At 34.9% G+C, this 24,633-nt stretch overlaps 1 protein-coding gene across 1 annotated transcript; it reads right to left on the bottom strand.

The window, feature by feature from the left end:
- Window positions 1–5,350: 5,350 nt before the first annotated feature.
- LOC131054260 (COBRA-like protein 8) lies at window positions 5,351–6,144 on the bottom strand. Its single transcript, XM_057988735.2, has one exon. The coding sequence runs from the start codon at window positions 5,885–5,887 to the stop codon at window positions 5,351–5,353; it is 537 nt and encodes a 178-aa protein (XP_057844718.2). The 5' UTR covers window positions 5,888–6,144.
- Window positions 6,145–24,633: the final 18,489 nt, after the last annotated feature.

Genomic DNA, 24,633 nt, shown 5'->3' with positions numbered 1-24,633 from the left:
TATGGAAAGATACAATTTCAAGGAAAATTCTTGACCTTTGATATAATTTATTTATTTTATGTTTTCTCAATTATTATTTTATTTTATTTCACCTGAAAAATAATAGAGAAAATAGTTTTTTTGAGTTTAAATACAAGTAACTTATATCTTGAAAGTTTATATTAGAAAATATTTGTTAAAAGATCTATATACTAGACATTGACACAATTCCCAATATAATTACAAGATAAGTAATACTTATACAATTAGATGAAATATGTGTGTATAAAGTGGAATAGGTGTTTATTTTAAAATAGTTTAATTATTTATTCATTTATTAAATTATATATTTTTAAGAGTGATTTTTTTTTGCTTTAGAAATATTTAGTTAATGAAGTATAAGTGTACGTTTGGATTCATTAGTCTCTCATGAAATAATTAATATGTGCAAATGAATAGTTTTAATAAAATATATGTTGAATTAATTATTAAACCTAACTTATGTACTTTTAATCTTAATTATAATTCTAATTCTAACACTAATTTTTATTTAACCAAATTTGAATTGTAACCCTAATTGTAACCCTAGCCTCTAGCCCTAGCCCTAACACCGACCCTAATTCTAACCATAACCATAACCCTAAATTTAGTCTAATTGTAACCATAATCTTAATCGTAACCCTAGCCCTAGTTGTAGCCCTGAGCTTAATTCTAGTTCTCCCCTAATCAGTATTTTAACCATAATTATACCTCTAATTCTAATCCTAACTCTAATCTTGATTCAAACCCTAATATTAATTATTTTAACCATAACCCAACCCTGATTTTAATCCTAAACCTAACTTTAATCCTATTTGTGTGGTTATTTGATCACCTAAATAATCTAGCATGATTTCCTTAAATACAACTTGATACATTTTATGCACGACCAACAATGTATAGCAATCACATTTAAGAAAGTTGGCCCAATGGCATAAGTTAAGCTTTAATATTTTTTAGTATAGTCATGGGTGAGGGAATGTTATAAGGAAGGACTAATCTAGACAATTGGAAGCTAGAGGTTGGCTAATGTGTTCAAAATTGGGTGTCAATTAGTGCACCAGATGAGATAAATTAAGGTTGTGCATTTACAACAACTATTCAATATGACTAAAAAACAAGGAATAAATGCACAAGTATCTAATTTTACCCCTTATTTTCTTCCCTCTTCACATGCATGTAAATCTATATGAAAATGCATGTCAAAGTAAAACTGAAAGAAGAAAACAAGCATAAAATAGATACAATTTTTCTAGACTCTAGATTATGAGCAATTCAGACCAAGCATGTGCTCCCTTTGTCTTCAATATGCCATAAGAATTTATCACTTTTGTCATATCCTTAAAGGACAAACACTAAGATGTGATTTTTTAACATATAAACTAAGAATAGAATTAATAATAATATGTTTGATTCAAATTATATTTACTATGAAGCATTATACACAAATTATAAAAAATAAAATAAAGAAACATAAACTAACATGATAAAAATAGAGCCCAAGCCCCTCCATGAGACCCCAGCCTAATTAGAGAAAGCATACATGATATATGTGTGTGTGTGTGTGTGTGTGTGTGTGTGTGTGTGTGTGTGTGTGTGTGTGTGTGTGTGTGAGTGAAACTATCATATTATAAAGCATACCTAATAAAATGTGAGTATGAACACACGAAACCTATAAAAGAAAATAATACCTTATTCCAACACAGCTTATGTAAATACAATACTATAATGTATTGAAATTTTCTTAATAAAATAAGGAATAAGATAACTAAAGTTATATAATAGTGCATCAACTTCAATAGGGTCAAAAAAATGTTTTGTATAGATAATTGTTCATCATGTGCTTTGGCGTAAATGACCTAGAGATTATGATGCTTATGGCATGATGGATAGTTATAAAGTATATTTTTATGAACAAATGGGTGATATAAAGATTTTATAGGTTATTTTTCTTGCATCCTAATTTTCTTTTAATATTTATGTTGAGAGTTGTAGTTATAGCGGTAGCAAGGGATAGAGTATAATGATATAAGAGTGTTTTTTGTATTAAGTATCATAGAATACTAACTCCTTTCAAACACCAAACTAGAAACAACAATTGGAAGACCAAGAGCCACAACTTAGAAATCCACTTTAAACAACCAATGGAAGACCAAGAGTCACAACTTAGAATTCTACACAAAGGTGTCCCTCATGGGAGTTGAACTTAGGTCTCCACATTGAGAACTCAATGTTTTAACCAACTAAGCTCAACCCCTTGGACATATAAGAGTGTTAACAAAAATTATTAAATAGTTAATATATAAAAAATGATAAAAATACTAAACAAATAAATTGTATGACCACAAAGAAAAGTTTAATAATTAGAATGAATAAAATAAATTTAATAAACATCTTTAATAAATAAAATAGTAAATTGCTTTACACTTTAATAAATAAAACAAGTGCCACATAGTGGCGAGTACTTGCATTGTTAGCAATAATCATTTACAATATAAGTGAAATGAATATTAGTATTTCATTTTGCTAAGACCCCTACTCTCCTTAAGTTTTACAATAATAAATTGATTTATTATTATTTTATATATCAATTTTGTTATTAAGTAAATTTTCAGTATGAATTTTTTATTTAATATTATAAATATATGATAAATTATATATATTAAAAAAATAAAATATAATTCCTAATAGATCATAGTTCAAGATTAATTGTCATGACTTTTTAGTTTTTTATGTATATTAATTAAATAAAATAAAACTAATTAATCTAAATATTTAACACCAAACTACTGATATGCTTGGGTAAAATGAATGATTAATCTGGTTGCCCTCATTGTGATATGTTTTAATTGACAATTTTTTATATTATAAATTTTTGTTTTATGGGGAATCCTTTGGAAGCAGTTTCAATTGATGGACTACTAGAATATAAAAAATTACAGGATTCAAATATATTTGCACTGCTTGGTAGAGGGGACAAAAGTAGTTTCATAGCAGCCATAAAAATTAATCGGTACCTATATTCCCGCCTAAATGGTTGTCACGAACATTATTTGTTTTAGATTTCTGAAAAATCCGCTTATAACAACAAAAGTTATATCGGCCAATCAGGATACAAAAAAATATTTTTTAGAATATGTAAACTTAAAAATTGCACAAGTAACTTTAGAAAATAAAAATATCTTTAAAAACAAAATTAAAACCTTGTTTATAATTGTTCAAATTAAATTTTTTAATAACTAGTTAACTGTAAAAAATAAAACTCATTACAATAGTATTTGCCTAACGGCAAGTACTAATAACATGTACTTTTAAAATAATTATATAATAATTTATTTCAATTTTTATTTTTTTTAATTTAGAAATATAAAATACGTATAATTTATTTGTATATATTTTTTAAAATTAATAAGTAAAATTTTAGATTTAGGTAGAGATAAAATAATATATAAAATCTTAGATATTTTAGATACATTTTGTAGATTCTATTATTTCAATATGGAATAATAATAAATGATAATAAATAAATAAATGTTGTTTAAATAATTATAAAGTTAAATAAAATAATTCTTATGTAAATGAAATAACGATATATCTTAATAACTTCTAAGTTGATGTATTTAAGATATCTATCTAGCACACTTATTTATAGAAATTCTATGAAAAAATGTCAAGACAAAATGTTTGTTTTTAATGGATTTGTGACCTAAGTAAAAGAATACATTTATTCTCTTGAAGTACCCTTATTTTTATTGTCATATTTGTTGGAGTTCTGGAATCAATCATCACACCACCTATCAAGTGTCATTAATGCTCACTTGCACATGTATTTGTCCTTTATATTTGTCATGCTTGATAGCTTTCCTAAACATCAATGTTGGGTATGTCATAGGTAGTCTTCAAATTTTCAATTATACTAACAGAAACATCTTAACTAGTATTAGAGATTGGTGAGATTTTAATTAGGAGGTGGTATATAATTTTTTCAGTATCATTGATACCATTTATTTGATTGTATTGTTGGTGTTATTAATTTAAGATCTTGTGTCTTTTTTTTAATATTGTGCATTTATATGTACTACGTCTAGCAATCCTTATAATACTAATCACAAAAATATTTGGCCTTGAAATATTAAGAGATGCGTATGCATGTAAAAACAATTTGTCAAGATGTAAAGTGAAAAGTTGATATCGAAGAATTGTTGTTAATATTATGTTGGAGGCATCCTTCATACTCGTTTTATGCATTGATAAAGTTGACCTTCGATGCACACTTTACTCAATTTCATTTGCTTATCATACTAGTGATCAATCATAATTCTCATAATTCATCTTGATCTCAATTTGTGAGATCTCCTTCATAACACACAATGTGAGGGAGCATATTACTACATTCTATTCTCAATCTATTCAAAATTTTCTAGAGGTATCAAACAACTTATCAAAAGGTGAAGTGAATAAGCTAAACTTGAAAATTTATTAACATTAAATTGGAGGCATCCTTTATATACTTGTTGAACAAGGGTGTTACTACATTCTATTCTTAATCTATACAAAAAAAAATTCAAACGGATTAAACATCTCAAACAACATATTATTTTCTTATTTAAGAAAATTTGTTTTCATTTAGAAGAAGTTTGCATTTATGTCTTCTAATGCATATTCCCATGTATGGGGTTAGTATTTTCCAATCAGCCAAGTTTCACTAAAATAGATTGACAAATTAGCAGATCTTGACGACAGGGTTTTTGTTTTTGGTCTAAAATGGTTCAAACATTTGATTATACTTATAATCATAGGTTTAATGATATTAGATTTCCACAATTTATATTGTTGATTGTAATTGATTTTGGATTCAATTGTGTGATACATTTCGAATCACACTCACACTCCGTGATAATTTTCCTTCTCCTCATGCACTCTTTCATTGTGGATCATAATTTTCCTTATACACTCTTTCATCACGAGTCATCACAATGAAAGAGTGCATAATGAAAATTATGACTCACAATGAAAGAATGCACGAGGAGAAGGAAAATTATCATGGAGTATAATCTGAAACGTTGACGCAAAAACTATCACACAATCAAATCCTGAAGCAATTACAATTTCTCTTTCATCTTGAGTCATCACAGTGAAATAATGCATAAAGAAAAGAAAAATTATCATAGAGTGTGATCCGAAACGTTGATGAAAAACTATCACATAATTGAATCTAAAAACAATTACAGTCAATTATAAGTTTTCCAAAACCAATACTAGTACCCAAAAATTTCCATCCCTTAATGATTCCACATTAGCCATGAAAGAACTATGGTAGGGACAGAATCAATTACTTACCAGTAATGTTACTCCTAGGCTGACTGCATGTGTAGCCATCATTAGTCAAGTAAAGTTGGGCAGGCAGGGGATACCCTGAATCATTAACCCCAAACTCAACACCACCCATTTGAATCTGCACCTGAATCTGGTTCAAGTCCCCTGCAGTCTGAATAGCAGTCTTGAGATCTGTCTGTGGGAACCCTGACAAAACAGTGCCATTGCTAACATTGGCAGGCAGACTGGACCCATCTTCAATCACAGCATTCCTCATGTTCACCAGCTCTTCCCCATGCTGGAACCCAACAAAAACCTTCCATCCTCTAACTTCTTCTCTACCAGTGTTCAGCACAGTTACAGTGGAATTAAAGACATAGGGCTGCTGATCATTTTGACTCACATTTAAGGGAAAAGTTCTCGAGGGATTCCACACCTGGTAGTGCAAATAAACCCCATTACAGTTATCCCTTACAGAACCTTGTGCCTCAACCCAGACAAGAAAGTAGGCTAAAAACAGAAGAAAAATGGTATTAATCCCTTGGGATGCCATGATTTTGAGCTTCAAGAGGATTCAAAACTACCCAAATTAGAAAATAGCTTTAAATCATAAGCTCTGGTATAAGAATGCAGAGCATTTTTATCAGGTTAAATGCCGTCTCCGCGTTCAGAAAACAGACAAGTTTGGGCCGGCAGACTGTGTCTCAAGCATTTTGGTTTTTTGAGAGATCAGATTGTGGAATTTGTAGAGGAGGAGAAGATTTCAAATGTATGTCCAGGACCCGGGAATTGTTTTAGTTTATCAGCCAAACTTTTTTTCAAACAGACAACGGGTAAAATTCAGATGATGACGAATCCTGCTTTTGTTTTTTGTTTAGGAAAATTAGGAAGAAATATTTTTATCTACGTGGGGCCCTGCTCGCCGGCACTGGCAGGACTGCAACTACACCTCAGTCAGTTTGAACTGGTCTTTAGTTACAGACATGCGATTCCCTCGGTTCATAATATAAAAATTGTATAGTGTTTCTGGATTCGATTGTATAGCGTTAATTTGAATCAACATTTGGCACCGCATTCCATGTTTTTTACAATTTTCTCGTCTTCCGTAACTTTTTCATTTTATTTGCATCAACATATCGAACCACGCTCCATGCTTTCCAGGACTTTCTCGTCCTCCACAACTTTCTCATTTTGATGATAAATCGTGGAGTGTGATCCGAAATATTGATGCAAATAAATGCTACCGAGTTGAATCCAGAAACACAATACAATTTTTATGATCTTTAGTTTTTATTTTGTATTAATTAAATATAGCACCTTTAGTAAAGGTTTCTTATATGAAAGAGAGGTCAATAGTCACATGGGCTAATTTTAGCAAGTATGTGATGGTTATATGAAACTTAAGCCTCGTGTTTCTTTAAGTAATGTGTAATTGTCTCTCATCTAGGGGAGAGGATCCAATAGTTGAGTGTGTTCCAATTGTTGTGATAGCAATTGTTGATTTAATACCCATACCTATTGATTTAATGTCCAATTTTTTCATAGCATTGCACCAATAGTTGTGACTTTAATACCCATAATTAAATGAAATGTACCCTTAGTTGTAAAAAGCAACCAATCATATGATGCCACAGTAGTTGCACAATTATGGGAACCCCTTATGCATGACTTTTGGTCTCACTTTGTTTTTGGGTTGTTTTGGACACCTTGGCAAAAAGCATGTTGATGCGGCATCATATTTGATAATGTGGCCTTGAAATCTTAGTTATAAGTAGGGGACTTGCCAAGTAAGCTCCTGTTAAAAATTGGGAGTGATTTGAAATTTCCGCGTAGAATTTTGAGAAGCACAAAATTAGGGTGTTCATATACTAGATCCTCTCCCCTATTATCTTTCGATTTTTCACATTGACAAGAGTATCTTCGAATGTTGCTTCTTCAAAATAAGTCAAATGCCTCATTGAAGAAAGGAAGTCTTTGTCACTATTAATATCTAGTAATTATTTCATGGGCCTCATCATGCACAACAGTTGGATTTACACTCTCAATGTGAAGGCTCTTTGAGACAATGCTCCTTTTTAATTGCATGCACCTCACAAGGGCACCATTTTCTACATAGAGCACTCAATTCTTTTTATAAAAGTAGAACACTATGCAATTGATTTCTTTAATAACTGACAACAAGAGATATAGTAGAGTTCTACGTACTAACCCAAGGATGAAATATTTTCCTATCACCTTGCTCTATTTGAAAATAGAACAAAACAATATAACACATGAAAGATTCATACATTCTGCTTCTGGATTTAGTTGTGTAGAATTTTTTTTGCATCAACATTTCAAATCACATTATGTGATTCATCATTCTTTCTCCTACAATTCTCTCATCCTGATGATGATGAATCACAAAGTATGATTCGAAACGTTGATGCAAAAAAGTTCTACATAACTGAATTCAGAAATAGAATATATAAATTACCATGCACTGTGGAAATCTATCTCTTTAAGAGAAAAGACTATTCTAGGACTCACTATCTATATAATTTACCAAACATAATTACATATTTATAATTACATAATAATTCAACCAATTCCTATTTTATTGAAGAAGGTGTTAATCCCAACCAGTACTGAGAGGGGAGGGGTGAATCAGTACATTACCGGTTTTTTACTAATTGATACTTTTACTTTAAGTATGAACTAATTAACCATTCACCAATGTGCACATTTACTGTAGAAGATTAAGCAAAAATGAAAAGATACACAAAGACACACAGATTTATCTCATGGAAACCCAATAGGGAGAAAACCACGGTGTGAGTAGAAACTCACAAAATTTGTACTCTTCTGGAGTACGTACAGTGAAGAGCCATCCCTATTAGGAGATTACAAAGACACTGGTTAGGTGTCACTCAGTTAAGGGATTTTGATCAAGGTCGGTTAGTGCCTTTACCCTGTTAAAGGTAGCCTGGTTAAAGGACTTAGAACATCAGTTAAGATGTTACCTGGTTAAGGGATTTATACAATGGGACCTGCTAAAGTCCACCCAGTTAAGGGATTTAAGTTGCAGTTATTTCAAAACAACAGACAAATGATCAGATACAAGAAGCTACACATTAGCCCGATCAGATCACAATTAGGTATCAGTCTTGGTCTGCATCGGTTGTGCCTGTTCTTCACAACTCTGCCTTCTAATGGTTTTCTAGTACTTGAATCTTGCATTGTCGGTCCTCTGTCACCTGAGTCACTACTCTGTGAAACCCCCACTCTACCAGTCTTTTGTCACTCGGCTTTGCACGCTCTAAAACCCCCCCTGTGTCCTTTTTCACATTAACTTCATTCACCTTGACAACAAACATCTCAAGAATGAGATATGTGTATTTATAGACCCTTAAGTCTTTCACCAACTTTTCCCTCCAAAACATACCTTTCAAATTCTATTGTCAAGCCTTAAATTGCGCTTCTGAAATCATGCAAGAATCTCTGTCAATATTGTCAAACATGTCGATATGTTTGTTGGTTGACTGAGAGAAGACTTCTGATTTAGTTGATTGTAACTGAACGTTACCAGTTTGTCGGTTACCGACTTTTCCGATGAACCGATCAAAACCTTGTCTAGTTGATTTCTTCCTGTGTGCCAGTTTAGTCTTTGCTTAGCCAGTGGATGTCTTCCTTACCGATCTACTCACCGCTACTCGATCACCTTACTGCTTGTCGGTCTACTTATTGTCTGTCAGTTTACTCACTGCCTGGTTTGCTTACTCCCTAACTCACTGCCTGGTTTGCTTACTCCCTAACTCACTGCCTTGTTTTCTTACTCCCTAAGGATTGGGAAGACTAAGGAGATGATGTTGCCAACAATGACAACCATATCATTTACTAGTCATACAAAATTGCATCAGAATTCCAACAAAACTCCCCCTTTGGCATTGGTGGCAAATTCTACAAACTATTGTGTTGGTCCCATGGCCCCTGTTCCTGACAAGACTCCATAAAAGCCAAAATTCCCCCTTTTTCCATCAATGGCAAAGACTATCCAAGATGATTTGTCAAAATAAAGAAAAAATTTCTTTAAAGGTTTCTTGAACCACTTTTAAAGAGGATTCCCATGAAGATTGAATTTGTTTCATGGTAGTAAAGTGGTCATGTAATACTGCAATGAAGACCTCCATATCGTCAATTGTCTTGTAGTCAAATGCATGAATTAAGCAGTCTGCCTCATTAATGTTCAGTTGCATGAAGTCTATAATTGGTGCTAAATAGCACTGGAGCTCTAACATGCTAAGACTTATTTTGTCTTCTTCTTCTTTCAACTTTCTGAGTTGATGATTGAGCATTTTGATTTTTCCAATGAAAGTTGATGTTGAACTACTAAGAGGATCAAATGAGCTTACCATATCCTGAATCTTATTTTGAATCTGATTTCTGTTATCATCCAAATCTTTGATTAACACAGGAAAGTTTGAAGATTTCATTAGGAGTTGACCAACTTGTTGTAGTGTGGTCTTAACTTCTCCTGTTCTGGTTGATAGAGCAACTTTTCCAACTGTTATATGTTCCATTAGGTTATCTCCTTGCTTTGTTTCATATTGTCTTATTGCAACCTTCTCCAGATCGGTTGCCTCTGAACTGATTTCTTTGACCAAAGTATTCAACTGATCAATAATGGGTGCAGTATCATCAACTGCAATGTCCGGGATGAGATCAGAGAGAATTGTTTTGGCAGAGGTGATGATTCTTGCCTTCTTTTTCTTTTTTTTCGGTTACCTTTTCAGCTTGGATTCTCAGTTTTTTTGAGACTTTCATCAACTGTTTAGGGGTCATTTTCTTTGTATCTATAACTGAATCACCTTCTTCTTCTTCCTCTGTTCCTTCTTCAATTTCTAAGGGCTCAGCTTCTGAGCTAGTTGTTGTGATGATTCTTACCTTTTTCTTTACACTTTCCCTGTCTAAGTCTAATTTTCTTTTTATCGGAGGGGTATCCAACACTACTGTGTTATCTTTTATTTTCTTCTCATCCTCGTCTCCTCCCTTTGATTTCTTTCCTTCTTTTGTTTCCTTTTCTTCTTCTTTTCTTTCCTCTGTGTTTTGTTCTTCTTCTTTTCCTTCTTGAGAGAGATTAAGATTTGGTGACAACTAGGTTCTATGAGGTGTATCCTCATAAGGAATGTCTTCAACTAACACTTCATCTTGACCTGACAATTTAGTTTTATCGGCTTCCTCTACCAGTGAAGTATGAACCGGTTGTTCAATACCTGTTGTCAGATTGGGGATGTCTGACACAACATCTCCTATGATGTCCTCAATAGTGAACGTATCAAAACCTTCAGTGGAGTCTTTAGCTTTACCTTTATCAAGGACAACTACCCCTTTGTCCTGTTTAGTTTCTTGTTCAATTTCTTCTTCAACCTTCTTTTGCTGGTCCATAATTTCCTTCCACGGGGCAACACCTTCAGCCTGCACTTCTCTAATTTCACCTATTGTCACTCTTCCAATTTTGTTCCTTATCTTGAAATGTTGAATGCATGCTTCAGCCACTAGTGAAGCTTGTTTAAAATCTAATTCATGTTGCACTTCCATGAGTGCTTTTATTCTGAGCTCTTTTTCAGTAGCTAGAGCAGTCTTCCATCTTCCTTCAATTTGATCCATCGAATCTAATGGAATAATGCCATAAAATTCACTAGGAGTTCTACAAAAGGTGCGCAAGTTCCAGATCAAAGCTTCCTCAAGTTTCCTCTTGTCTTCATCATTACTAAGAGAATATCTCCTTCCAACACCAGACAAACCTCCAGATTCTTTGATTCCATGCACCATCTCATCAATTGTTGGAGCTTTATTCCTTTCACTTCTAACCTCTTTTACTTCCACATCTAACCCAATGTCACCTTCTTTCTTATCCTCTTTAAGTTTTGGATCACTCTTTCTCTTTCTGGTGTAAGTAACTCCTACCAGTCTATCTTTGCTTGGTGAAGATACCGGAGTACCTAGATTCTTTTCCTTTGTGTATTTTGCCGGTTTAGTTGCTACAGTCCCCTTTGGTTTTGTTTTTGTCACTTTCTTCTTTCCACTGGTCAGTTCTTCATCTTTGGCAGGTGTGACCCCTGTTTGCTCACTTGCACCAGTGGAGGTAGTGGCACCGGATGCTTCACCTCCATATTTCTTGTCAAGGGTATCAATCATTTTCTTTACTTTTCTTTTAATGATAGACACCTGAAGTTCTTGTTTTATTTTAGAGCTTGCCTCCTCATATGTTCCAAACCTCTTTGCCTTCAAGTCTACTAGTTTAGATAGAAGCATATTGATATGAATTTTAACCAAATCTGCTACAACCTCATACCCCATAGGTGGAACCCAAAAAGTTTTGGGTTCAACTGCTTGGATAATACAACAATCTGTATCTACAAGAAAACAAATGTTGTTTTTGTATTTCTGCACTATTCCAGTTGGAATTCTTTCCCTCTTGTGCATTCTAGTTTGGAATTCTTTGAAATATCTCCACATTGCTTCCCTAAATTTATCTCCTAGATCCCTAATCATTTCACCTATCTGAACCATGATAGGTTTCTCATGTGACCATACTACATTAGCCTTACCGGGAAAATATTTTAGCACATAGAAGAATATACATACCAGTAGAGAGCCATATTTGAATGATTGCTTCTTATCCTTCTTTATTCTTTCCGTGTTCACCATGAACTGGCTTTGAATCATCGCGCATATATTATATGTTGCATCTTCTTTGATAATCCTATATCCAGCATGGATGGCACCGCTCGACACACTGTTCATCCAGCTTGATTGATATATCCTGTAACCCAACACTACAGAGGCAAATCTTACTTTAGCATCCTCAATATGAGTGATAGTCATTGCTCTACTGTCACACTGGGATTTGGTTAACCGGGTGACTTTAGTTGATGAAATCATTCTTAGGGTTAATGCTTCACCAGTTGCACTGAACCCTGTCACTCTTCGAACCATCTTCTTTGTGATCTTGATCACTACATGATCTTCCAGCCACAAAAATTGATCATGAACCCTGCTCAATACATATCTAACCCAGTCACCATGAAACTGATCAGGAAAGTCTACAACATATGCCAAACCCTTGGTCTTCAGATGTAGGAACCCTAATTTCAACTGCTCATTTTCATAGAACCCTTTAAACTCACTTCGAATGAACTTATCTCCAATTTCTTTGAGCTTGCAATGAATATAGGAGTGAATATCTTCTGCCAACAATACACCGGAGGGCATAGATGATAAAGCACCGGTCTTGTCAATTTCATCGACTTTCATCAGGTGCAGCTTGAACTCGGGTTGGGGTTCCTTGATAGCTTCAACCAACACATGAGTTGATATCTACGCTGCCATACTAACCTTCAATTGAGATTTTCTCAGATGCAGTTGAAAACCCTTTCTTAGGGAATGCCAAACACTACTATCGCTCTGCTGGAATTTCTTTTTCACACAAACAAAGCTTAGCAATTTTCAAATCGCCTTGGAACACACGAGAGCTCAATAAAATTCACAAGTCGTTAGGTAAATGAAAATGTGCTATCATTTCCTTATTTATCCATTGAGTTTTATCGGCGCTAGGATCCAACGATCAGTTTTGAAGCTCACAACTTAAAGTACACCGATTTGACTTCACCGATTATTTATTATCGATACCGATACTCAAATAAATAACTCACAAGACAAACTTCAATTAAGAACTTTTAGACCAAATTTTGTGCATCACAACTATGCAGATAAACACATCCTTACATTTGTTGAGGGGATTCAAGAATAATCTTACCATATGTGCTCCCCCTGGGCATCAGTATGCCTAGTTAGAAGTGGAGTTGTCATCACTGATGGATGATGACTTGGTTTCAGAATGTCCTTGTCCTTCTTTTCCTTCATCCTTCTTGATCCATGTCTTTTTCATTTCATCTTATTTCTTCAGTTGTCTTCTTTCCTTTCAGTTCATTTTGCTCATTTTTCTTGCTAGACTGATTCTTGTCTGCAGACCGGTTGTAGGATCAACTTCTGCATTATCTAGCTAGGTGGTCGATCTTATGGTAGTTAAAGCATGCCATATAGTTGTCCTTCATGGCCCTGGATTGTTTTTTTGACCCTTCCTCATTTTGCATGTTTCAACAACATGACCAAAATTACCACACATGGAACAAGTGGCATTCAACTGATTACTCTTTTTGTTAGGACTAACCGGTTTGAACAATGGTCTTGATACCTTTGTCTTGAACCTGCATTCTTATGATTTGTGTCCAAACTTATTGCAAGTGAAGCAATGTCCATTACATCTTTTTGCACTTGACAGACTACTTGATTGAGATCTACACTCATAAGCAGTGTGACCATACTTATGACAATTGTGGCAGTAACCATCAAAAGTAAAAGTTTTCTTTTGATTAACCGGTTTATTCCTACAGTCATTGGTCTTATGACCTGATTTTCTACAATGATTACAAGGGAATTTGAAAGACTTCATATCTCTTGCTTCTGATTGATTTCTTTTATCATCCTTCATTTTTTTGGATTTAGATGATTCTCCAATTTCCATAGGACCTGAATCGGGGTAACCAAGACCGGTTGTATCCTTTGTTCTTCTCTGAGCCTTCAACTATCTATCTACCTTCTCAGATATTTCATTGAACTTTCTCAGCTTCTCATTTCTCTCATTTTCAGTTTTCAACTCACTCTTGAGTTGTTCAATCTCTTTCATCATCCTCTCCTTTTCTTCTACATTGTCATGTAGTTGTTTATATATGTATTCATTTTCCCGAATGAGAACTCAAATCTCTTCATCTTTCTCAATCATGATTGCATCATTTTCTCTCAAGGCATCTTCAACATGTCTCCTGGCTCTTTCAACTTTTCACAAATCTTCTTTTGCCTCTCTCTTTCTTTCATCAACACTTTTGCTAGCTTCTAGTATCTCAGTCATTCTCAGGGCCTGACCTTCATGTTCTGTTTTGAGATGTGTGATTTCTTCGGTCAACTTCTTGTTATTTTCCATGAGTTCTAAGACTGCTTCTTCAACTTCTTCAGATCCACTCCGTTCAGAGAGTTGATCTATGATAGCTTGACTCTCATTTAGCTGTTGACCCAATTCCTTCCTTTTAGCAAGAGATTTTCTCAGTCTCTCTTTCAACTGAGCAATAATCTCATTGGCTTCATCAATCTGCTTCTAATACCAGTACTCTTCCATGATCTTTATCCTCAAGCTGTCAAGCTTCACTTCAGAGGAACTAGGCTCTGATACCAATTGTTAATCCCAACCGGTACTGAGAGGGGAGGGGTGAATCAGTACATTACCGGTTTTTTACTAATTGATACTTTTACTTTAAGTATGAACTAATTAACGATTCACCAATGTACACATTTACTGCAGAAGATTAAGTATACATGAAAAGATACACAAAGACACATGGATTTATCTCATGGAAACCCAATAGGGGGAAAACCACGGTGTGAGTAGAAACTCACAAAATTTGTACCCTTTTGGAGTACGCCTAGTGAAGAGCCATCCCTGTTAGGAGATTACAAAGACACTGGTTAGGTGCCACCCGGTTAAGGGATTTTGATCAAGGCCAGTTAGTGCCTTTACCCTGTTAAAGGTAGCCTGGTTAAAGGACTTAGAACATCAGTTAAGATGTTACCCGATTAAGGGATTTATACAATGGGACCTGTTAAAGTCCACCCAATTAAGGGGTTAAGTTGCAGTTATTTCAAAACAACAAATGAATGATCAGATACAAGAAGCTACACATTAGCCTGATCATATCACAATTAGGTATCAGTCTTGGTCTGCATCGGTTGTGCCTGTCCTTCACAACTCTGCCTTCTGCCGGTTTGCTAGTACTTGAATCCTGCACTATCGGTCCTCTATCACCTGCATCACTACTCTGTGAAATCCCCACTCTATCGATCTTCTGTCACTTGGCTCTGCACACTCTAAAACTCCCCTTGTGTCCTTTTTCACATTAACTTCATTCACCTTGACAACAAACATCTCAAGAATGAGATATGTGTATTTATAGACCCTTAAGTCTTTTGCCAACTTTTCCCTCCAAAACATACCTTTCAAAATTTCGTTGTCAAGCCTTAAATTGCACTTTTGAAATCATGTAGGAATCTCTGTCAATATTGTTGAATATGTCGATATGTCTGTTGGTTGACTGAGAGAAGACTTTCGATTTAGCTAGTTGTAACTAAATGTTACCAATCTGTCGGTTGCCGACTTTTTCGGTGAACCGATCAAAACCTTGTCTAGCCGATTTCTTCCTATGTACCGGTTTAGTCTTTGCTTAGCCGGTGGACGTCTTCCTTACCGATCTACTCACCGCTACCCGATCGCCTTACTACTTGCCGGTATACTTACTGTTTGCCGGTTTGGATTGGGAAGACTAAGGAGATGATGGTGCCAACAATGACAACCATATCATTTACCGATGATACAAAATTGCATCAGAATGCCAACAGAAGGCCTATTCCAGGACCAGGTTTAGAAATCAATAATGCCCAATATTCAGTTAGTACCAAATGAGTATGACTCTACGAGGAATTTGAAAAAAAATTCTAAAAATAAAGTGAAAATTTAGATTTAAGAAGTAATTACAAGGAAGAGGAAAACAAATACAAATATTAAAAGAGAGTTTGATTTGGAAAGGGGGGATTTTTATTTTTTCCTATATAAGGAAAATTGGAGTGTTTGTGTTCCTTTGGTTTTAATAAAGATGTGTTTTTCGAATGAAACATTTTGACTGAAAAAAGAAAGAAAAGAATGAGATTGGAGTTTAAACAAGGCCAGATTGTTTTATGAAGGTTGTAAAGAGCCATTTAGTTTTGTTTGTGTTGTTCTCATAGTACTATCAAAGATATATAAACCATTGTTTTCAAATTAATTTTGAGAAATTGAAGTTAAGTTATTTGTTAATTTGAAAGTACAATAGAACAAATTTATAATATAAATATTATTATTGAACACCACAATAGTTAGCTTTTTTCATTTATGGTGTTGAATTGTGTGCGATAATTTTCATCATCTATGTTTCAGATCATACTGCATGATCCAAAATGTTGATGATGAAAAGTATCATATAATTCAAAACCAGAAATGAAAAAAGCTAACATTATAGACTGTAGAAATTACACCACAATAATTGATTTAATAAAAAAGAATGATATGATAATCTCAGAAGTACATGATTGCAGACAAGTTTCAATTCAAAGATAATTTCTGAGGCATGCATACATTTTTCCTCCAAAATTCTTTTAAAGGCTTGTATTTGTAGATAAAAGCATATGTAATGGAGCCGGTCATATGGATGTCTTGGAGCAGAAATAGTTCAACAAAGATTAAGACAAAAATTTAATTGTGTTTTGGCTTGTGTTATAAAGTTGTCCATATGAGCAGGCCTGTGATTTATCCAACCAACCTTCCTTGGCTTGTCTAGATCAGATTCTTCCAGCCGGCCGAGGTAAACATAGAAGTAATCACAGCCCACAAGAATTAATGGTCTTCCTCTCATATTTAAGCCAGCCTTGTGCATGGTGTTCCTCACATTGGGCATGATTGAGCAGGGATCATTGTGAGCAAATCAATGGCAAAGAAATCAGCAAGTGAAGAATTTGTGAGAAATTTTGTACTTGTGTTAATGTTTATGGTAATGTTTGGACTGGTGTCTGTTTGGGCAGGATGTGAATACCCATGCAGGTGGGATGATGATTGTAAGGTTCCCCACAGTTGACTGACCCACCTTATGTCTGCTGCTCCACTGGGTCTTGTGTTGCCAATGTTGGCTTCTGCAGTAAGCAATGTTTCTGATCATGGCTATCCATCCACCTAAAACGTATGCATGTATGCATGGTGTATAAGGGGAGTGTTCAAAAAAAAGTTATGTATTTTTTATAGGTCGTGAATTCTAGATGGCTGCATAGACGTTTCGGATCTCTACCATCATGCTATGCCTAAAAAATCTGTGTTCTTAATTACTAAATTATAAGAAAAATGAGTTTCTTGAGGCCTTAAGAGTTCAAGTTTTTCCCTTTTCATTTTAATGTCTGTGTCATTCCAGAAGTTATAAGAGGGCTCATCTTGTTAAAATATAAGTTATTAAAGATTACTATGAGATTTGGGCTTTTTAAAAATCATGACAATAGTTTTATGGAATTGAAAAAACTGTAATGATATGATAAACAATATATATGATTAAGATTTAAGCTGTACAAGTATTTGATTCTTCACAGTAAGTAATTGCACATAATCTACATAATCTACTTGCATGGCACATAGATTTTGGTGGACAGAACATAAATGAATTAACTTTTCATTTCCAATAGAACTAGCCAATCATGTTAAAAAGTTCCACATAATCTACTTACATAGCACACAGTTCTTGGTGTACAAAAATGAATTATGCTTTTGTTTCCCACAAAACTAGTCACAAACTGCCATTTTTTCCAATTTCATTTGAAAAATGGAATGTACAGAAGATAGAATTAAACTCTTTTACATTTGAAATTTTATCAGTTCATCTAAACATATCATTTACAAGACACACAATCTTAGCATTTCTTTAGTTGATTAGTTGATCTTATAAAATTAAAGTAAATAAGTTGGGATTTCTAAAATCTTCAATTCCATAAGATTAATTTTCTTTTGGATGGAATAGCCGAGATAAGATGTCCAATAAAATTGAGGAGACAAAATGACGATAAAATAAAATCAGTATTGGCATCTGTCCTCTTTGTAGAGCTTGGACACTAATATTTTGAGGTTTATAGAGTCTAATTCCTTAAATTGACCAAATCATGAAAATTTTCCAAGTGACCCAAAAAATAATAAGTATCAAACCCAAAACCATAGTGAAGTTGCCATATGCTACCTTGAGGCATCATAGAACCATGTCATATATTATGGCTTTAAAGCTTAAAGCCTATATCTAGTTGTAGAGAATCATAAATAGTAAGTTTTAAGCCTTAAAAGTATTAGGAGATATTATCTCAGTGAAGTTAAATCTCGTCAAATTTAGGTGGAAAAAATTTACACATTCACAAGTTGTCAAGAGTGTTATCTAACATCTAGATACAAAACCAAAGTAGATATTAACCTAATAAATAAAACTTTAGATCTAGTAAATTTTGACATAAAGCTAAGATAAAGTATCTTAATTAAGATTTATAAAATTTCTTATAAATTTTAATATAATCTAAAAAGTATTAAATCAGAGCCTAGTTATTAGGTAAGCCAAATACATAAAGATAAAAGAATATTAATATGGTAGAGCTTTGAGAGATTTATGTATTAAGCTTATCTTATATTACTTGTGATTATCATAAAATCCTATTTAATTTATACAATTTTCATTTCTACTCTTGCATATTAGGCTTTTTCCTTTCTCTTTCTATTATACAATTGCTATTAAAATATTGCTTCTCTTAATTGTATATCTTAGGTACCTATTTTGTTAATTATACTTTTATAACCCAAGTTACAAGTTCAACTAAATATATCATTCCACCACTATCACACTCATCTCCAAAATTAAGGTTAACTATTTGACATGGATATTTCATCATTCTTAACTTCTTTTACATGTTTGAATTGAGAAAATAAATTAATGCACATATGGATGAAATAAACAAGAAACTAGACATATAAGTCTTCATCCATCTTATATTTACACATTGAAATTGAACATAACAAGAATATTTCTTTTTTATGTTAATATAATATTTATTAACGTATAAAACATATATTTACAAATGGTAAAAATAGCTAAAGTCTTTTTTTCTTTGTCATTGTCAAGTGACACACTAAATGATGTATGAGAACTTCATTATATAAGAGTCATTTTTTATTCACTTTATACATTGTTATAAAATATGTCCATAGATTAGGCCTACTAATGGGCTTTTGAGGGTTTATCCTCCTAGGATGGGCGATAAAAGCCAAGAGTGGATTTCGCCAAATAAGGGATGGACCAAGATCAACTTTGACAGGGCATCAAGGGGGAATCTCGGGAACTCTGGGGCAGGGGTTATAGCTCGTGATGAGAATGGTAGTATTCTTGCTCTTGGAGCAAAGAGATTGGTGGATGGCACGAACAACGAAGCTGAGTGTCAGGCGACAATTGTAGCAATTCTTTTGGCGAAGAAATTGGAGGTGAAAAAACTCCATCTTGAAGGGGACTCCCAGTTAGTGGTGAATGGTATTGCTAGGGGACAGATGGAGGTTTGGCACTTGGATAAACATATCAGAAGGATGAATAACCTTCTGAGTGGGTTTGAAGATTTTAAGGCATCACATGTTCTCAGGGAAGCGAATATTGAGGCTGATAGGCTTTCGAACGTAGGTGCAAATGGCTCCTTGGCTGATCATTTTAATTTCTTTGAAGACCTAAGGAATTTGAGTCCCTTAGATTTTGGATGAAGGTGCTTAGTGAGTGAAAGGGGAACTCGAGACGTGGTGGTGAGACTTGCGTGATTCGTTTAAGATACGCATGATGGAGGGGTGGGGATGGCTAACGTGGTTTGTGTTCATCGAACTGGCAGCAAGTTGTAATGGCGGCACATGTGCAATGATGTCAGTGAATGGAGTTTTGTTATGCTGATGATGCATGGTTTTAGGTGGTGCATGCGAAGAAATTAATTTTTGGAGTGGCTACAAATTGTTATTTTAGGCCCTCGTTTCCTTTTGTTTTGGCATTATGCAGAGGACTGTTTTGGCTATTGTGAGTGTTGGTTTTGGCCGTGAGTTCGGGGAAGGATGAAAGCCAACTTTTTGCTGTCTACAGAGGGCCAAATTCTTGCATTTCGTAGCACAATCTCAAGCAACCGCCTGTTGAATGTTTTTAGGGTGGATGAGGAAGTTTTGTGGAGGGTTGTGCGCTTGATGTTTGGGAAGAATTCTTGGACACTGACTGTCGCCCGCGAACAAACTTGGATGTTTCGTCCCTGTTCATGGCTCTAGCCCTGATGGTGGGAGGTTCGAAGGAGGAGGTGCTACGGGTGGCATCCCTAGTACTGAGACCAAAATGGTCGAGTGGATTGGCGGAGGTGGTGGCTTGAGCGGAGTTTGGTAAGGGTCTGAGAATGGAGCAAGGACCATGGTGGCGTTTAGGTGAGGGAATGGAAGCAGTGCAACCATTGGTGGTGTGGTCGGCTTCTCGTTCGGTGGAATCACAGATGGAGGATGCAAGGAATGGGTGGTGGGAAATTGTGGAATTCGTGCAGGAGTTGGGACTGGTGGAGAGAGCAAAAATGCATGGTAAGCAGACCCTGGTGAAGTCGCAGGCTCTAATAGGCGAAGATGAGCAGCTTCTAGTGCATCACCAAATCCCGCAGAAGAATGCAAAGGTGGTGGATCGCAATATGCTTCGAGGCAGACAACCGGGAGCCATGACAGGTGTCGGGATGGAGCTGCCCAAGGCAGGTCTTAGTCAGGGCATTCCCAACTTCTCCACGGAGGAAGCCCTTGGCTGGTTTTGGTAGGATGGTCTCTTGTGGGTTGTCGATTTTTTGGGTGGGGAGGCTTAGTTGTAAGGAATGCATCTGGTATGGTAGGCTTTGTAGGTGTGGTGTCTGTCTCGAGTTCTTTTGGTTATTGTAGGGGCGAGACCCCATTTTGTGGAATGCTGCTGAACAGCTTAAGGCATGTCTACTTTCCTTTCAAGCGATATAAATCTTAACCGATTATCAGTAAAAAAAAAATGTCCATAGATCAAATCCCTTTCTTAAAACAATATTTATCTCCTATATAGTGTATAAATATCTCTATCATTTTGTTCATTTAAGTCAAAACAAACCTATGTGCAATCCCTACATCAATGGCATAGTCAAATCCTCTTTATAACATCATGAGAGCTATAAGTAGAGATTTAAATTTATAAATATTAGGCATCCAACCATCATGGTGTTTCTTATTGAATGATGTCCCATGGATAGAGTAAAATGAAAATTTAAGTTTTAAGATAGCAGTCCAATTATGATTATTAATTTTTATTTTTAAAAATTAATCTATTTTTTATAGTCTCTCGGCGATATTATATCCTAGATTATTAAATTCTTTGTGAAAGCAACATAAATGACAAGTCACCCATTAGTTTATTCAGATGAAGAAAAAAGCCTCGCTAAATAATTTTTTAACTTATAATTAAATATCATGAAACACACCCAGCATAAATAATATGAACTGATTGGCACATGTCCATGGGTCACGGGTGTGATCTTGTGCAATTAGGCGTCCTCATGTACATGGCATTAGATTTGTGGTATCCTTGGACTTTACATGGTCTAATTTTATGTTTAATGTGTTTTCTTATGCCCAAAAAGTTGATATTTTGCCCCTTCAGGTTGAAGTCGTGCAACCTACATGGTGTTCTTTATCTTAGGCCTAGTTCACTAAATTCATCACTATCACAATTCATATCAAAATTGTGTACCAATATTTATTACTTCAATCCCAAAAAGCTAGCCCCTATGCAATTTTTATAGTTCAATGTTGATTGCCTTGGACTATTCAACAATTAACTTATGGTACATGTACATGAAACAATAAACTCTTATCACCATTGCCTTGGTTGGTAGCCTCCACCACTCACTTCCTATTGGTCTCCACATTATCCCCTGGTGATGCCCTTGATCACTACTTTCACTTTAATTAACCCATATCATAACCCCTAGTTTCTTGTGCCCAACCCTTCAAGTTGTTGTGCTTACACTATTTTTAGAAGCCTTTAGATATATTTGAACAAGTCTATTATTATCCATAAGTCAAATTTCTATTCAAATGAAAGAAAAGTAATTTTAAAATGTTACTAAAATTTATTATTCATACATCGAGATTTGATATCCTTGAGATTTTGACTTGTAATTTTGACAATAGACATAATTGCAATAATGAAGCATAGCATGCTTTGAATGGTTATCAAACATGTATAGAATTTCTACCAAGTGTGTTATATACCATGTGTGGATATTTTCTAATCAAAATCTAACATTTTCATTGTCTACTTGATGGATGTTGATTAGTCTCGCACCATGGATGAAGCAGTTCAACACCCATGTAGTGGGAAATTTTCATACGAAGATCTACGTGTCTAAAGGTTCAGAATTATTTCTAGCTTGGATTGAGGTTGATAGATTGAAAGATTTTATCAAGGGAGAAAGTTCAAGGGACTCATACCCAACTTGCTTTCACAAGAGTCATACAAGGAAAACCCCTTTTTGTTTTGATACAAAAATTAGGATTAATAGTTGTTTAGAATACAACATGTAAGAGTAATATGCTAACTACAAGTGTTCATACTTGTGATTGTGAAGTGAAAGAGTGTCTCTAATAATTTGTTAACTACAGGTATTGATAATATGAATTTTTTTTATGATTTCCATAGGTATGGGTGCACGTGTGGACCAAAGGACTACAGGAAAAAAGATGCAACACCTTTGATCCTTACTCTATTCCTTAATTAGGGAAAGGTAGTATACCCAGTAACAAACATACACAACGTGGTTGTACCTATCATTTTAGCACATGATTCATGGTGTGTAAGCCAAACCATGTGTTGATATGATACCAGTAGGTTCAACATGTGGACAAGGACGACATACCTTGTCATACTATGTGGCACTTGTTAGTATTTGGTCTTCCTTCAACTCAATCAAGAGATATGAAGTTGAGGCTCCTTGAAGTTGAACATTGTGTTTTAAGGTTTTTTAGGTCACATAATTCATCTCATAAAAAATAATGTTCAAATTCAAAAATTATTGATTTAGAAGAATGAGGTCGTTCATGTCTTATATAAATATTTTTTATTTATAATAAACCATTAACAAGATTTTATTTATAATTTGTAGCGTCCTAAAATTGCGACACTTGCAATTTTGACTGCATTTCGGTCTTCACGATGGCGACGCAACACGCAACCTGAATGGAGACCCTGAAACTTGCTCACGACACCAAAAACTGCATTTTTCAAGCACCCTGGCCTGAACCTCCTTGCACCCTGCTGTCCTGGGAGGTGGGACCAAAGCGCCCAGCGCCCTGGTCCCCCAGGACCATGGCGCCCAGCGCCCTGGTCCCTGGGCCTATTTTGGGCCCAGTCTCCTAAGGGGCCTCGGGTCTTTTTGTTTGCAATTTGGAAATTACATTCCCTGGTCGGCCTAAGGTCGGGAAAATCAGTCTTTTAACCCTAATTGGCAAGTATATAAACTACATTTTCTCTTTCATTTGGGAGATGAAGGGGATATGTGAAAAAACGTGGAAACTATATTCAAGCATTCAAGCAATTGATCATTTCAAGTCTCCATTCAAGGCTAAGTGTTGCATTCAAGTCAAGGATTCAACCATTGAAGAGGAGATCACTTACTACATGCTACAACATACAACACTACAACAACAACAACATCTAAACCTTCGCACATAAGGATACAAACATCCTTAGAACAAGGTATTAGTACTTGTTTTACATTACATACATTTACATTTACAGCAATTTCTCATTTCTTGGTTAATTCCAAAACCAGGGTTTGACCTAAAGGCAAACCCCTAATCCCTAACCCCCCAATCGTCTTCGCTTTTCTGTGTGTAGGTTGCAAGTACACGGCTGAAATTGAAGATCTGGAATCCTTGTGCAGAGATGAACAGATCCCCCTTCATTTCGCGGATTTTTCGGAGGACCGTGGCGCTGGGCGCCATCGTCCCGACAACTTTTGCTCAAATTTGCAGGGCAGCGCCGTATCGACATTTTATTGCTAATTCCAGGTCCGCAGCTTCATACTATAACCTTATCTCAGTTTATAAGCGAATCTTTGTCACTTTCTATGCATTCCTAGCTTAATTCCCCTATGCACATTCTTTACAAAAGAGGGTAGCCTTGCTTTCTTAACCCCTTGAAACACATTTAGCATCCAATCTTGCCTTGTGTGGGATTGGATCTTGTGAGTTTCAACCCCTCTTTTGAATGTAAAGTGTCTCCCTTAAGTGAAAACCATCAACCCTAGCGAGCCTCCCTTCTCTCTCCTCGGAGTTGGAAGAGGGGAGAGCAACTAGGGTTCGATCGCGATTTTCCGCTTTACATTTTGGTGAACCCGACGTGAACATCCTTTCTGATTATTCATGATTAGATCTGAAAATTGATTCCTTGATTACATTTCCATGTTTGATCTTTTGCAAAATTTTAGAGGTGATTGCATAAAAACCCTAAATTTTCTTTTTGAAAATTGAACTTGTGAAATGCTTAATTGTTAATGTTTGTTTCAGATCTGCCCTTCTATTACAAATTATCAATT

The sequence above is a fragment of the Cryptomeria japonica genome, chromosome 2, assembly GCF_030272615.1.
Source record: "Cryptomeria japonica chromosome 2, Sugi_1.0, whole genome shotgun sequence".
NCBI lineage: Eukaryota > Viridiplantae > Streptophyta > Pinopsida > Cupressales > Cupressaceae > Cryptomeria > Cryptomeria japonica.
Note: the sequence above shows the minus strand (reverse complement) of the source record. Positions and strands in the feature narration are given on the sequence as shown.

Bases quoted from the DNA above. Each gene is read 5' to 3' on its own strand.
- LOC131054260 (XM_057988735.2), bottom strand. From the start codon at position 5,887: ATGGCATCCCAAGGGATTAATACCATTTTTCTTCTGTTTTTAGCCTAC.